General features: G+C 46.3%; 1 protein-coding gene across 1 annotated transcript in view; it reads left to right on the top strand.

Moving 5' to 3' along the window:
- Positions 1-15,303, top strand: part of LOC126176647 (arylsulfatase B-like) — a 437,026-nt gene that overhangs the window by 185,437 nt on the left and 236,286 nt on the right. Inside the window, exon 5 of the mRNA XM_049923804.1 lies at positions 8,803-9,058. Within this exon, the coding sequence (XP_049779761.1) occupies positions 8,803-9,058 (256 nt within the window). The remainder of the gene's footprint in view (positions 1-8,802; positions 9,059-15,303) is intronic.

Genomic DNA, 15,303 nt, shown 5'->3' on the forward strand with positions numbered 1-15,303 from the left:
CGTTGCCGACGCAGGATTTTCTGAACGAACTTCTCCTCGACTATTTCCCATAATTGTTCTGTGGGATTCATATCGGGCGATCTGGGGTGGCGAAATCATTTGCTTGCATTGTCCAGAATGTCATTCAATCCAATTTCGTACACTTGTGATGACATGGCACATAGTTCATTGGGAACATTAAGTCTATGAATGGCTGTGAATGGACTTCATGCAGCCGAACATAGCTATCCCCAGTCACTGACTTGTGCAGTTGACCAGAGGATCCTGCCCAACCCCTGTAAACACAGCCCTCACCACTCGCTTCCACAGTGCCTTGTTGGCAACCTCAAAAAAAAAAAAAAAAAATGGTTCAAATGACTCAAAGCACTACGGGACTTAACATATGAGGTCATCAGTCCCCTAGACTTAAAACTACTTAAACCTAGCTAAGGACACTTTTTTTTTCACTAGCTGCTTATATTTTATGACCCACCGTCTAGTTTCTTATGGTGGGTCGTATATTGCCACTTAGCCGCTGTGACTGGGTCCGGGGTCCGCAGTGACTGAAAGTAACACCACACCGGCTCCCGTCCCCACTCACACCGTTGCCCGTGTCCCGCCACGTGGAGGCGGGGTCTATTTAGACCCATTTGATATCTTTTTTTTTGTGCAGCATTAGAAAAACGTATAACTAATACAAAATCAAGTAAGATATTAATAAACAAAACGAAATTAAATATTTAGAAAGAAGGAAGGAAGAGAACTGAATAGAGAAGTTATAGGTATAATATTGCCCGTCACCTGGTTGTGGGCGGCGGCCCGGGTCTTGGAATGAACTTCAAGACGCTGGCCGTTGCTCACCATGCCTTTAACATCTACCATCCTAAAAACTACCTTAACTAGAAGAGATTAGGGTACGTTAAAGCTAGAAACTAAGACCTCCATGTCGAGCCTATTAAACTATTTACGATATACAATAGAGAGGTAACTGATTTTGTGCTTGGCTCAAAGTTGCTAATGAAAGGGTACTCGTAGTAAAAGTAATAAGGTAATGACGCTAACGGTTTGTGTTGAGCCTACAAGGCTCCTAGTAGAGTACATCAGGCGCAAGCACCTCCCGGCCCCGCCGACAACACGACCTGAACGGTGGTTTTCCCCGATCTACCATAGGTATCCGTCGGGTTGGGCTCAAAAGAGAGGAACCACAATTAAGATCCTTCCATCCAGGACGTGCGCCGCCTCTTACCAGGGGGGCGTGGGTCCCTTGAAGAGGTGCCCAACTTTAAGCTTCAGATGAGAAGTTCTTAGTATAGCTAAGGACATCACACACATCCATGCCCGAGGCGGGATTAGAGCCTGTGACCGTAGCAGCAGCGCGGTTCCGGACTGAACCGCTCGTCCACAGCGGCCGGCTTGACAACCTCGGTCCATGCCTTCGTGGCATCCGCGCCACACTCTAATCCTACCATCAGCTCTTAACAACTGAAATCGGGACTCGTGTGACCAGGCCACGGTTTTTCCAGTCGTCTAGGGTCCAACCAATACGGTCATGAGCCCAGGAGAGGCGCTGCAGGTGATGTCGTGCCGTCAGCGAAGGCAATAACGCCGAATTTCGCCGCACTTTCTTAACGGACACGTTAGCCGTACGTCCCAGATTCATTTCCGTGGTTTTGCTGCTTGCCTGTTAGCACTGAAAACACCGCTGTTTTCGGTTGATAAGTGAGTGTTATCCGTGATGAGAAATAATGCCTAAAATTTGGTAGTCTAGGCACACACTTGACACTATGCATCTCGGGATATTGAATTCCCTTACGACTTATCTTAGAAGAAAGATTAAGGAAAGGCAAACCTACGTTTCTAGCATTTGTAGACTTAGAGAAAGCTTTTGGTAATGTTGACTGGAATACTCTCTTTCAAATTCTAAAGGTGGCAGGGGTAAAGTACAGGGAGCGAAAAGCTATTTACAACTTGTACAGAAATAAGATGGCAGTTATAAGAGTTGAGGGACATGAAAGGGAAGCAGTGGTTGGGAAGGGAGTAAGACAGGGTTGTAGCCTCTCCCCGATGTTATTCAATCTCTATATTGAGCAAGCAGTAAAGGAAACAAAAGAAAAATTTGGAGTAGGTATTAAAATCCATGGAGAAGAAATAAAAACGCCGAGGTTCGCCGATGACATTGTAATTCTGTCAGAGACAGCAAAGGACTTGGAAGAGCAGTTGAACGGAATGGATGGTGTCTTGAAGGGAGGATATAAGATGAACATCAACAAAAACAAAACGAGGATAATGGAATGTAGTCGAATTAAGTCGGGTGATGCTGAGGGTATTAGATTAGGAAATGAGACACTTAAAGTAGTAAAGGAGTTTTGCTATTTGGGGAGCAAAATAACTGATGATGGACGAAGTAGAGAGGATATAAAATGTAGACTGGCAATGGCAAGGAAAGCGTTTCTGAAGAAGAGAAATTTGTTAACATCGAGTATAGATTTAAGTGTCAGGAAGTCATTTCTGAAAGTATTTGTAAGGAGTGTAGCCATGTATGGAAGTGAAACATGGACGGTAAATAGTTTGGACAAGAAGAGAATAGAAGCTTTTGAAATGTGGTGCTACAGAAGAATGCTGACGATTAGATGGGTAGATCACATAACTAATGAGGAAGTATTGAATAGGATTGGGGAGAAGAGAAGTTTGTGGCACAACTTGACCAGAAGAAGGGATCGGTTGGTAGGACATGTTCTGAGGCATCAAGGGATCACCAATTTAGTATTTGAGGGCAGCGTGGAGGGTAAAAATCATAGGGGGAGACGAAGAGATGAATACACTAAGCAGATTCAGAAGGATGTAGGTTGCAGTAGGTACTGGGAGATGAAGAAGCTTGCACAGGATAGAGTAGCATGGAGAGCTGCATCAAACCAGTCTCAGGACTGAAGACCATAACAACAACAACAAACGATTTTCGAAATGGAATGTTCAATGCGCCTAACTCCAACTACCATTCCGCGTTCAAAGTCTGTTAATTCCTGTCGCGCGCCCACAATTACGTCGGAAACCTGATGAATCGCCTGAGTACAAATAACAGCTTCGCCGATGCACTGCCCTTTTATACTTGTGTACGCAATACTAGCGCCATCTGTATGTGAGCAAATCGCTATTCCATAACGTTTGCACTTCCAGTGTATATCTATGTACGGCTCGCTCGTTTACACTGATTTCAACGCATATACCGATCCGCAACATTTTGCGGTTTGTAGATAGTGGAATGAAAATTTTTAGGCCGGCAGCTGTTGTAACGATCAGTTAATGTCAGCTCCACTGCATGGTACCTCTTGCCAGTGAAGAAAACGCATTTTATGAATTGTGTGAAAACTGTTACGGACACATATGGGACACTGCACTGCTAAGGTAAACGTTATGGTAGTCACTATCCTGAAAAGAAAAACCGCTTCTCAGAATGTTTTGAAACTTACTCACGATTTGCTGTTGGTTGTCTGTTTACTTCCACAACAGTACACAGCTCTGGTTGCGAAACTGATTGCCGGCCGCGGTGGCCATGCGGTTCTGGCGCTGCAGTCCGGAACCGCGGGACTGCTACGGTCGCAGGTTCCAATCCTGCCTCGGGCATGGGTGTGTGTGATGTCCTTAGGTTAGTTAGGTGTAAGTAGTTCTAAGTTCTAGGGGACTTATGACCTAAGATGTTCAGTCCCATAGTGCTCAGAGCCATTTGAACCATTTTTTGAGAAACTGATCAATAAAAAATCAACATTGTCGGCAAAATGCATCAAATTAGAAAGGGGTTTCTTGAAAGAAACACTGATGAATGGTGACTGCGTACGGTAACAAGCAGAAGTCGATGAAATGGAAGGACAAGGGAGACGTCGTGATACTCAGAGCCTAGCAGGGCATTACGTTTTAGAAGGTAAATTCAACGAATGATTTTTTTGTAAAAACCATGTGTAGTCATTGATTACAAGAATGGGGGAGCGTGAATTGGAGCAGTTACCACCTACAGAGCTAAAAAATAGCGTGGAGCAAATAAAAATTATTATCAAAGTGTTTTCGGTCATTTATTGGACGTAGAATACTTGAGTGCATGTGTTTTGTACAAAAAATACTGTGGCGAAAGAAGCAGAGTTGAATTCATTATTAGCCTTATGTGTCATCAGTTTGAGGACCACCTGGAATACCAAAAGTGACTCGTCTTACATCCAGACACTCTGCAGAATTTTTGCCTAAAACAATGAAGAAAAGAGCAACAACGGGATGCACGCACGGGAGTAGCCCATCGAAGAAAGGCATGTCATTGGCCTGCGGACTGTATTGCTCCCTGTAAGGCACTATGGTAACGATATGTAATGACGTCAGTTCCCTTCTTTAATGCATACATTCTCTCCCAAGTAACTTTAGTTTTGGTCCGTAAATTGTAAAGAATGAAGGCTAGTTTTAGAAAGTGAGCAAGGTATGCAGTGTGACTGTGTCAGCAGTAATTACACATCAGTTCAGAGGGCCACTAAGACACACACATGAAGGGCTTAATTATAAAGTGCAATCAACCTCCTACGACTTTTAAAACGTGTAACTAATTATTCGTCTGCAGCTCAACTTGGGTAATTTCATTTGATATACCAGTTGGTTGTAATTAAAGTGGAGCTACTCACAGAGATTCACTGTGGGTTGTACGTATTCTATGGCAGCAAACCTCGGTAGATACTCTAATGCGTTCGTACACTAGGTGGAAATCTGGCGCTGTGAATGCAAGACAGACGTAGAGAACCGTTCCGTATATAACGGATTAGGGACATGATGTGGGTGGAAAAGGTCACACAAGTCAGAAAAGCGATGTCTTGATTTTATTATTAACCACTTCAACACAGTTTGTTGAAGACATCAGCGAGGTGCTAGATCCGTAAAACTATGTGATCAACAGTTCTACGCAGCACTTCCGGTGGAATCTGAGCAACGTGTTCCTGTATAGTCCTTCAGATCATGCAGAGTGTGAAGGTGTCCCTGGTAATGGTGTTTATTTACATATCCCCAGAGCCGAAGTAACACGGATTCAGATCAGGACATCTCGCAGGCCGTGCATCTGGAAAACCTGTGGAGATAATGTTGTGGACTGAGAAGACAGCCAGTCCACAGTGACGGGTAACCGAAAGGCACGTGTTTACACACGCCGGCTGGCTTTAGGTCTGAAACAGGATACGTAATGAATGCTATAAAGAAAAGTACGTAGCTGCTGGAATACTTAACTTTAATCCATCATTTGTATACAGCATTCTTGATGATACAAGTGAGACTCTCTCTAGAAATGGTTAATGGCGCCTTGCTAGGTCGTAGCCATGGACTGAAGGCTATTCTAACTATCTCTCGGCAAATGAGAGAAAGGCTTCGTCAGTGTAGTCGCTAGCAAAGTCGTCCGTACAACTGGGGCGAGTGCTAGTACGTCTCTCTAGACCTGCCGTGTGGTGGCGCTCGATCTGCAATTACTGACAGTGGCGACACGCGGGTCCGACATGTACTAATGGACCGCGGCCGATTTAAAGCTACCACCTAGCAAGTGTGGTGTCTGGCGGTGACACCACAGATAACACGTTCGTGGAATATTACATTAAGCAGATCTTTCACTGTGAAAGCGACATAAGGTGTTGCCACGTCTTGTATGGAAACAGTGGTTTTCATACAGTTCCGGCCTTCCAAAGCACGGTTTCCACGCTGTACAAGGGGGTGCAGTCCTCACGTACAGCTGACAGGAGCCCTGTGTGTATAGTCCTCAAAGAAGAACGGATCGAGGGTAAAGGGTTTGAGAATCCATACAATGCAGTCACATCAGTCACATACGGCGGGTGCATTGGCTCTTCCTCCGCAACACGCGGTTTAACATTACCCGAAATTCGGGAATTCTTTGTATCCACTGCACCATGTAGTGTACAATGTGCCTCGCCATTCCACAGAATATTTCCTGGCCACACGTCATGGACTTCGATCCGTGCCACAGACGGAAGAGAAATTTCAGAACGCTGCTGGGGATCGCGAGGTATCAGCTGCTGGACCATCTGGATCAGTGCAAAGCAGACCACGAAGATTTCGGTACATTTGACTATGGGATGGACAATTCTCGTGTCGCTCCACGAGCACTACCAGTACTCGGAGCACGTGCTGCATGGTCAGTTACAGCAGCAACAACTTCGTCAGTAGCTTTAATCGGCATAGGACACCTTCCTCCTCCGATGCCACATCAAGCTCACGCATATTTTTGAATTTCATTATCATCTTCTTTAAACCATTTAACCATATCAGACCTCTCCGAGAGCCTCGAGTCGGCAATAGTGTCTCAATGCAGCGATGTAATTGCTGCCATTGACAAAAAACAGTTTAACTAACAGCACGCGGTGTCTCTTCTCTTCTCTACAGCCATACTGTGCATTCACTATTTCTCGGGTTGCCAACGAAAGCCTGGGTATCATACCGTCATACAAACACTTTACAGCGCCAGATTTGCACCTGGTGGTCACACTTCGGTTCCGCATTAACGCATTAGAATATCTAGCAATTTTCGCTGCCGCATGATAATTACAGCTAACATTGGGCCCCCGTGAGTGACTGAAATTTAATCATAACCACCCATTACAACGCAGCCACTCGAGAATCGCTTCACAGTCAACATTTCTTAGTAGCAAAAGAAGAAGGGTGTTTAGAGTTTAACACTTCTTCTCCTATGTTGTCATTAGAGACTCGGAATTGTGTAGGGTACGGGAGGAGAGCAGCCATGGCTTTCAGGAGGAACCATCCCGGCATTTGCTTTAAGCGATTTGCAATTGTCAGTGAAAACCGAAACGTGGATGCCCGCACGGAAATTTGAACCGTCGTCCTGTTGAATACGAGTACACTGTATCCTCAATGCGCCACTTGGCTCAATCACTCGGTATTGAACGCTGAATGAGCGATATTTTTGCCTCTCCGGTTTCCTCGGCATGTAGAGCCGTGTTGACGTTTCCATTTCACGCCAAATACACCGACTACCGACCCCAACCGTCTTCTGCAGGTGGATCGTGAATTTTTATTTTCGAATTAATACGATTTAAATATTCCAGAAACTCCTCAAGTTCTTTCGTTCCATGCTGCCACAACACATACTTGTCGACCACGTATAGACAGTGAAACATTGGTTCGAGCTTGGCAAATACCTTTCAAGCAAAGGACATAGGGGGCCTCAGGTGGCAAACGCGCGTTCAACTACGAGGGCAGTTCAATAACACATTTTTTTTCTGAAACGGGGATTGTTTTATTCGGCATTGAAATACACCAGGTTATTCCCCAATCTTTTAGCTACACAACACTATTTTTCAACGTAATCTCCATTCAATGCTACGGCCTTACGCCACCTTGAAATGAGGGCCTGTATGCCTGCACGGTACCATTCCACTGGTCGATGTCGGAGCCAACGTCGTACTGCATCAATAACTTCTTCATCATCCGCGTAGTGCCTCCCACGGATTGCGTCCTTCATTGGGCCAAACATATGGAAATCCGACGGTGCGAGATCGGGGCTGTAGGGTGCATGAGGAAGAACAGTCCACTGAAGTTTTGTGAGCTCCTCTCGGGAGCGAAGACTTGTGTGAGGTCTTGCGTTGTCATGAAGAAGGAGAAGTTCGTTCAGATTTTTGAGCCTCGAACACGCTGAAGTCGTTTCTTCAATTTCTGAAGAGTAGCACAATACACTTCAGAGTTGATCGTTTGACCATGGGGAAGGACATCGAACAGAATAACCCCTTCAGCGTCCCAGAAGACTGTAACCGTGACTTTACCGGCTGAGGGTATGGCTTTAAACTTTTTCTTGGTAGGGGAGTGGGTGTGGCGCCACTCCATTGATTGCCGTTTTGTTTCAGGTTCGAAGTGATGAACCCATGTTTCATCGCCTGTAACAATCTTTGACAAGAAATTGTCACCCTCAGCCACATGACGAGCAAGAAATTCCGCACAGATGGTTCTCCTTTGCTCTTTATGGTGTTCGGTTAGACAACGAGGGACCCAGCGGGAACAAACCTTTGAATATCCCAACTGGTGAACAATTGTGACGGCACTACCAACAGAGATGTCAAGTTGAGCACTGAGTTGTTTGATGGTGCCGTCGATCATCTCGAACGAGTGTGTTCGCACGCTCCGCCATTGCAGGAGTCACAGCTGTGCACGGCCGGCCCGCACGCGGGAGATCAGACAGTCTTGCTTGACCTTGCGGCGATGGTGACACACGCTTTGCCCAACGATTCACCGTGCTTTTGTCCACTGCCAGATCACCGTAGACATTCTGCAAGCGCCTATGAATATCTGAGATGCCCTGGTTTTCCGCCAAAAGAAACTCGATCACTGCCCGTTGTTTGCAACGCACATCCGTTACAGACGCCATTTTAATAGCTCCGTACAGCGCTGCCACCTGTCGGAAGTCAATGAAACTATACGAGACGAAGCGGGAGTGTTTGAAAATATTCCACAAGAAATTTCCGGTTTTTTCAACCAAAATTGGCCGAGAAAAAAAATGTGTTGCATTACTTATTGAACTGCCCTCGTATAAACAGCGGTGCAATACCAGCAATAGGTCACAGTCTGGTCGGAGTCCAGGCGACGAGTACAGGTAACAGCACAACGCGTAGCACCCGAAGAAGTTGATTGGGCCGGTCGTCGAAACAGTGTGTAGAAAACGGAAAGCCGGATGTACGTATTGAGAGATATTTCATTCAAACCAATAGCCACTGCCGCAGATTCTCATCATTCAGAATATTTGTGCTGTTGAGGACACCACGAACTGAGACACTGTTACGTGTGCCACAGTTCTCGCCGTTCCGAGGCTACGACATGCGCCGCGGGCTGGAGGTGGACTACGACAGCGCGGGCCGCTACTCGACCGACGCCTTCAGCGAGGAGGCTGAGCGCGTCATAGCGCGGCACGACGCCTCGCGGCCGCTCTTCCTCTACCTGTCGCACCTGGCGCCGCACGCCGGCAACCCGGCGCAGCCGCTGCAGCCGCCTCCGGCGCCGCTGCCGGACCTCCGCCACATTGGCGACCCCGCCAGGAGGGCCTACGCAGGTACTCGTCCCACTCTGCAGCAGAGGTTGCACTGTGTAAGTAGGCTGTTTAGGTTTTTTTAATGGTAACTGTGGTGTCACCGCCAGACACCACACTTGCTAGGTGGTAGCTTTAAATCGGCCGCGGTCCATTAGTACATGTCGGACCCGCGTGTCGCCACTGTCAGTAACTGCAGACCGAGTGCCACCACACGGCAGGTCTATAGAGACGTACTAGCACTCGCCCCAGCTGTACGACGTCTTTGCTAGCGACTACACTGACGACGCCTTTCTCTCATCTGCCGAGAGACAGTTACAATAGCCTTCAGCTAAGTCTATGGCTACGACCTAGCAAGGCGCCATTAACCATTTCTAGAAAGAGTCTCACTTGTATCATCCAGAATGCTGTATACAAATGATGGATTAAAGTTAAGTATTCCAGCATCTACATACTTTTCTTTATAGCATTCATTACGTATCGTGTTTCAGACCTAACGCCAGCTGGCGTGTGTAAACGCGTGCCTTTCGGTTACCCGTCACTGTGGACTGGCTGTCTTGTCAGTCCACTACAGTAACGCCAAGTAGCGCTCTCTGTATGAAAATAACTGGCTGTGCTGTGTGCAGTCTGTGGCTAGTTTGCATTGTTGTCTGCCATTGTAGTGTTGGGCAGCTGGACGTGAACAGCGCGTAGCGTTGCGCAGTTCGAGGTGAGCCGCCAGCAATGGTGGATGTGGGGAGAGAGATAGCGGAGTTTTGAAATTTGTAATACTGGATATTATGAACTACTATGTATATTATGACTTTTGAACACTATTGAGGTAAATACATTCTTTGTTCTCTATTAAAATCTTTCAATTGCTAACTATGCCTATCAGTAGTTTGTGCCTTCCGTAGTTTGAATCTTTTATTTAGCTGGCAGTAGTGGCGCTCGCTGTATTGCAGTAGTTCGAGTAACCAAGATTTTTGTGAGGTAAGTGATTTTTGAAACGCATAGGTTAATGTTAGTCAGGGCCATTCTTTTGTAGAGATTTCTGAAAGTCAGACTGCGTTGCGCTAAAAATATTGTGTGTCAGTTTAAGCACAGTCATGTATAAATTTTCCTAAGGGGACGTTTCAACTGCACGAGTTCTCACTGCTTTTTTTAGGTACCGGTGCACTGATGTTTATGAAAACTGGCGAAATCTGATGATGAAATCTGCTAAGCCATTAGGCTGCTTCATATTCCTCTTCAACTTCTTCACTGCTCGATTTTTCTATCCCTCTGCTGAGATCTTCTTCGGAATTTTATTGGTGTACCTGGATGGGTTCAGCCATGCAGGTGCACCAATCCAATCATGAAGAAGACCCAGCAGAGCGATCGACACTTGGAGAAGTGAAGAAAGTTGAAGAGGAATATGCCGCAGCGTAACGAACCAGAGGATTTTATCATCAAAGACAACAGTTACGAAAGCATGCATATATAATGATGACATCTTCGTGGGTCACCAGATGTGACGAGACGTCTTTCTATCAGCGTGTTTCGACAGTCTTCCTAGTCGTTGTCTTCAGGCGAAGTGTCGGTTAGAGGTCCATTTAATTCATTTGTAGCTGAAGGATCACAGACTCCTCTGCAGAGGAACAAGTAAGTAGGTACCAATCAGTGTCACCAGAAGGCATGTCGCTTCCAGTGGTGGAGGGCAGGGTGGAGGGTGTTATAGGCGTCGAAAACTGGTGCTGTTTATTACGGCAGCTGCCTCTGGTGCTTAACGTTACAGCGTCTCTGACGTATTTTTGCTAACGTAAAATCCCAGTTGTGCTCCACGTTGCATTTTAAAAAAAAAAAAAGCAGTATGACCACTCTGATGTCAAATAAGGCAAGGACAGTGAGAGGAATAAACAGGCAGCACCAGGATGCGAAGCCTCCACAAAGAAACATCCTCTCCCTTATCCTCCACAACGGCCGAGAAATCTCTTCTGGAGGCACGTGACTGGCCCAGCAGTTGGACCTCCTTCAGAAAAGTCTGCTTTCCAGCGGCTGTAAAGCAACAAAAAGACCCTAAAGTTCGTCAGAAGATGACGAGCAGAAAACTCGTCGAAATATTCCAGACTACTCATATCACGACTCGGTTGACAGTCTGAGAAGATTTCATCAACTGCATTCTCTGAAGAAGCCTGAATTCTCATATAGAGAACAACTATGTACGTAAATTCCAACTCGGAGCGTAAGTAGCAACTCTATACCAGTATAATGGAGTCGGCAGAGTTAATGTCACCCATGTTGGAGGGTGGGCTTCAGCTTCTTTGACCCGAGTTTGCGGATAGTCAAGTGGGGAAAACAAAAAAAATCCAGCGAAGCTCATGTTGAAACCATATATATTTCTTACCAAAATTTGTGTTACAGTGATGATCTGCCGGCCGCGGTGGTCTAGCGGTTCTGGCGCTGCAGTCCGGAACCGCGGGACTGCTACGGTCGCAGGTTCGAATCCTGCCTCGGGCATGGGTGTGTGTGATGTCCTTAGGTTAGTTAGGTTTAAGTAGTTCTAAGTTCTAGGGGACTTATGACCTAAGATGTTCAGTCCCATAGTGCTCAGAGCCATTTGAACCATTTGAAGTGATGATCTAGTTCCGTATCCTGTGGGCAGGCTGGGCGACGAATCCATGTTGCTTAGTGGTGGTGTATCGTCAGGATCGCAACCACAGCGATAAACAACTCGGAGTGTCTTGGAGCAGAGCTTTCTCGCTGGCATCCGACGACAGCTGGCGCTGAGTCAGGTATAGTGATGCAGCCGTGCCTCACGGTCAAACGACATCTGAGTGAGAAAGCTGACCAGTCCGGCAGTGGCTTATGGCAAAGGTAGTGTCATCCAGGGGGCAAAGTCTGGCCTATCCATGATTTCTGGATGGCGTTGCCAGTGACAGGAGTCAGAAATTGGGCAGTACCTGTTAGGATCTTCGTAAAACCCTCATGCCTATTGGTGCTAAATATAGGACTGAATGGCAAGTAGTCTTGTCGAACGATACTGATTGGTGCTGCTGACTGTAACCAGAAGATGGTGACTGAGATAGTGCTTCTCCAGTCGCCAAGATGGTTGCTTACTCAATAGCGGACGTAAACTCAACACCATTTGCCGAGTGGGTGGCCACTATCTGTACATGTCAGATCCCAGCGTGTTGTCGTGATGATGCCCTGGGTGTCATCCTGTCCCTCTTTCTTAATACTAAAGGGCGTTATTGATTTTGGTAACATCACTGGTTACAGAATTTTAGTGGTATAAAAGTCCTGATCCTGATGTGTGATGAATTGCGGAACCCACAGCTTCGAGCAGTTAGCAACAGTCAGTTAAGCAATGGACTGCAGAAGGTCTCGCTAGCGTTATTCCAACAGCATAAAATAGTATAATATGGCTTCTACGTTCTCATAGTGTTATGGGGAAGGTTAATGTTAAACTCAAATGATGGGTGTAGGTCCTTGAAATGAATTAGAAAGGGGAAAGTAACTGCTGAAGTATCATCATGTAATATGAATAAGTTCAAACGAGAAAGAATGCTGGTTACTGAGAAACTGATTTATCGGTCTGTGGTTCATCGTCTCGTGCAGGCCATACTACCACTGTACTGGTGAGGGCGTGGAACCAGACAACATAGGAAACTTGCACGGAAATAATGGATAAGTCTATATCACTTGTTCTCTGTGGCCCATGCGCCATAAAAATGGCGTACACAAACCGTCATAGAAATCAATTATGTGTGGAGTACGTGCGATCACAATAACTACAGTTGTCATCATGTCATCGCAATCGATTCCTTATTGAACTAACAAATCATCATCTCTGAACCTCATATACAGCGCGAGATACGCTACTTGTCAGTGTATCACCATTATCAAAATTTTTGAAAAACTGATATACGAGCATCTTTCAGTGAATGATACACCACAGTTTTTTCACAGAATGCGTTTATTCTCATAAGTTAAAATTCGGCGACAAGATCTGTCAACATTTCATTTACGTGTACTTTTCTTCTACATACTCTCCGTTGCGTCTTTAGCCTCACGCCAGCGTTGCGTAAGAACATGTATTCCCTGTTTCTTAAAAGCTCTCGTTCCGTGCTCGTAGCCACGTTTTCACTGCATGAGTTACTCTGTCAACATGTTCAAAGTGTATCCTTCGTAGAAAGTCATTAAGCGGCCCAAACAGGTGGAAGGTCCAGGGCTCAAAATCTGGGAAATTGGAGCTCAGTTTCTCCACTTCCTGTCGTTTAAGCTCTCTTAACCCAACGCCCAAAAGTACCCCTATCAGCTGCATCATTACCACACACTGCACACAAGCGTTTATGGATACTCAGCATGGTTTATTCTTCCACAATGAAGAATTCAATTTTAGCGCGTTGCTTGCAACTAATGTCTCGCGTAGACATGGTTCAGATGGCTCTGAGCACAATGGGACTTAACATCTGAGGTCATCAGCCCCCTAGAACTTAGAACTACTTAAACCTAAGGACATCACACACAGCCATGCCGGAGGCAGGATTCGAACCTGCGACCGTAGCGGTCGCACGCTTCCAGACTAAAGCGCCTAGAACCGCTCAGCCACAGCGGCCGGCTCTCGTAGACATAGTTTTGGTGGTTCACTATGGCTCTGCCATCTGTCGGAACCTTCAGCACGTGCAGAAGAAGTTGAAGCACCTAAATGGATGTTTTCCTGTTTTTCTGAAGGCAAGTTGCTTACATTAAGGATTGCAATACGCCATATTATTCCCCAATCTTTGGTCTGCAAACCCGTATTTTTCAACATAATCACCGTTCTGTGCGACCGCCTTTCGCCCCCTTACTAGGAGGATTCGTGTGGCCGCATGGTATCACGCTATTGGTCGACGTAGGAGTCAACATATTGCTGCACCAATAATCTCCTCATATCCATGTACTACTTCCCGCGGAGTGCATCTTTCACTGGAGTAAACGTACGGAATTCGGAGGGTGGGATACCCCGTCTGTAGGATGGATGAGGTAGAGTTGATCTTTGCATCGCGAGGGAGGAAATGAAACAGAACAACACCTTCAGAATCCGAAAAGACCGTCGACGTGATGTCACCGGCTGGGTGTGTGGCTTTGAAGTTTTTTTCAGGGGAAATAAGTTTCGGCGCCAATCCGTCGATCGCAATTTTGTTTCCAGTTCGAAGTGATAAACTCATGTTTCGTCGCCTGTCAGTATGTCTGGTAAAAAATTTTCACGGGAATGCGCAAGTAATTCCACACAGATGGTCGTCGTTTGTTTTTATGATCTCCTGTTAGGTAGCGGGGAAACCGGCAGGCACATACTTTTGAGTACTCCAAACCTGTTGGAGGAGTGTGTCAGCAGTACCATCAGATATTTCTGGTTGTGCAGCGAGGTGTCTGACTGTGATCTGGCGGTCGCCTAAGAATGAGAGTGACAACACGTTCCAACATCTTAGGAGTCACACCTGTGTGCAGCTGGCCGGCGTGCGGGAGGTGGTACGGGTTTGCGCGAACACGTTGCGATGATGACAGACGCCTCGGCCAACGACTCAACATTCTGTTGTTCACTGCCAGCTCTCCGTAGACATTCTGCAGGCACCTACGAATATCGGCGATGCTGTTGTTTTCCACCGAGAGAAACTCGATGAGAGCTCTCTGCTTCGTTAGGGACACCATTTTGCAGGTTACGCATGGAGCCGCCAACAGTCGAAACTTTGTGAAACTCTAGGGGCCGAATCGGGAAAATTCCACGATGTCTCATAACAAATTTTACGATTTTTCGACCGAAATTGGTCGAAAAAAAATGTGTTGCATTCCTAACTGAACGCCCCTCGTACTTATTGAACGACTCTTTCAGTGAAATAACACTACACCTCTTATTCCCCGTTCTGTATGTGGTGTCACCGCCAGACACCACACTTGCTAGGTGGTAGCTTTTAAATCGGCCGCGGTCCGCTAGTATACGACGGACCCGCGTGTCGCCACTGTCAGTAATTGCAGACCGAGCGCCACCACACGGCAGGTCTAGAGGGACGTACTAGCACTAGCCCCAGCTGTACAGCCGACTTTGCAAGGAACGGTTCACTGACAATTACGCTCTCATTTGCCGAGACGATAGTTAGCATAGCCTTCAGCTACATTTGCTACGACCTAGCAAGGCGCCGTATTCAATTGATATTGAGATTCTATTAATGTATCATCAAGAGCGATGTTCTACAAATGTGGATTAAAGTTAAGTATTCCAGAAGCTACGTACTTTTCTTTATAGCATTCATTACGTATCCTGTTTCAGA

Source organism: Schistocerca cancellata, chromosome 3, assembly GCF_023864275.1.
Source record: "Schistocerca cancellata isolate TAMUIC-IGC-003103 chromosome 3, iqSchCanc2.1, whole genome shotgun sequence".
Taxonomy (NCBI): domain Eukaryota; kingdom Metazoa; phylum Arthropoda; class Insecta; order Orthoptera; family Acrididae; genus Schistocerca; species Schistocerca cancellata.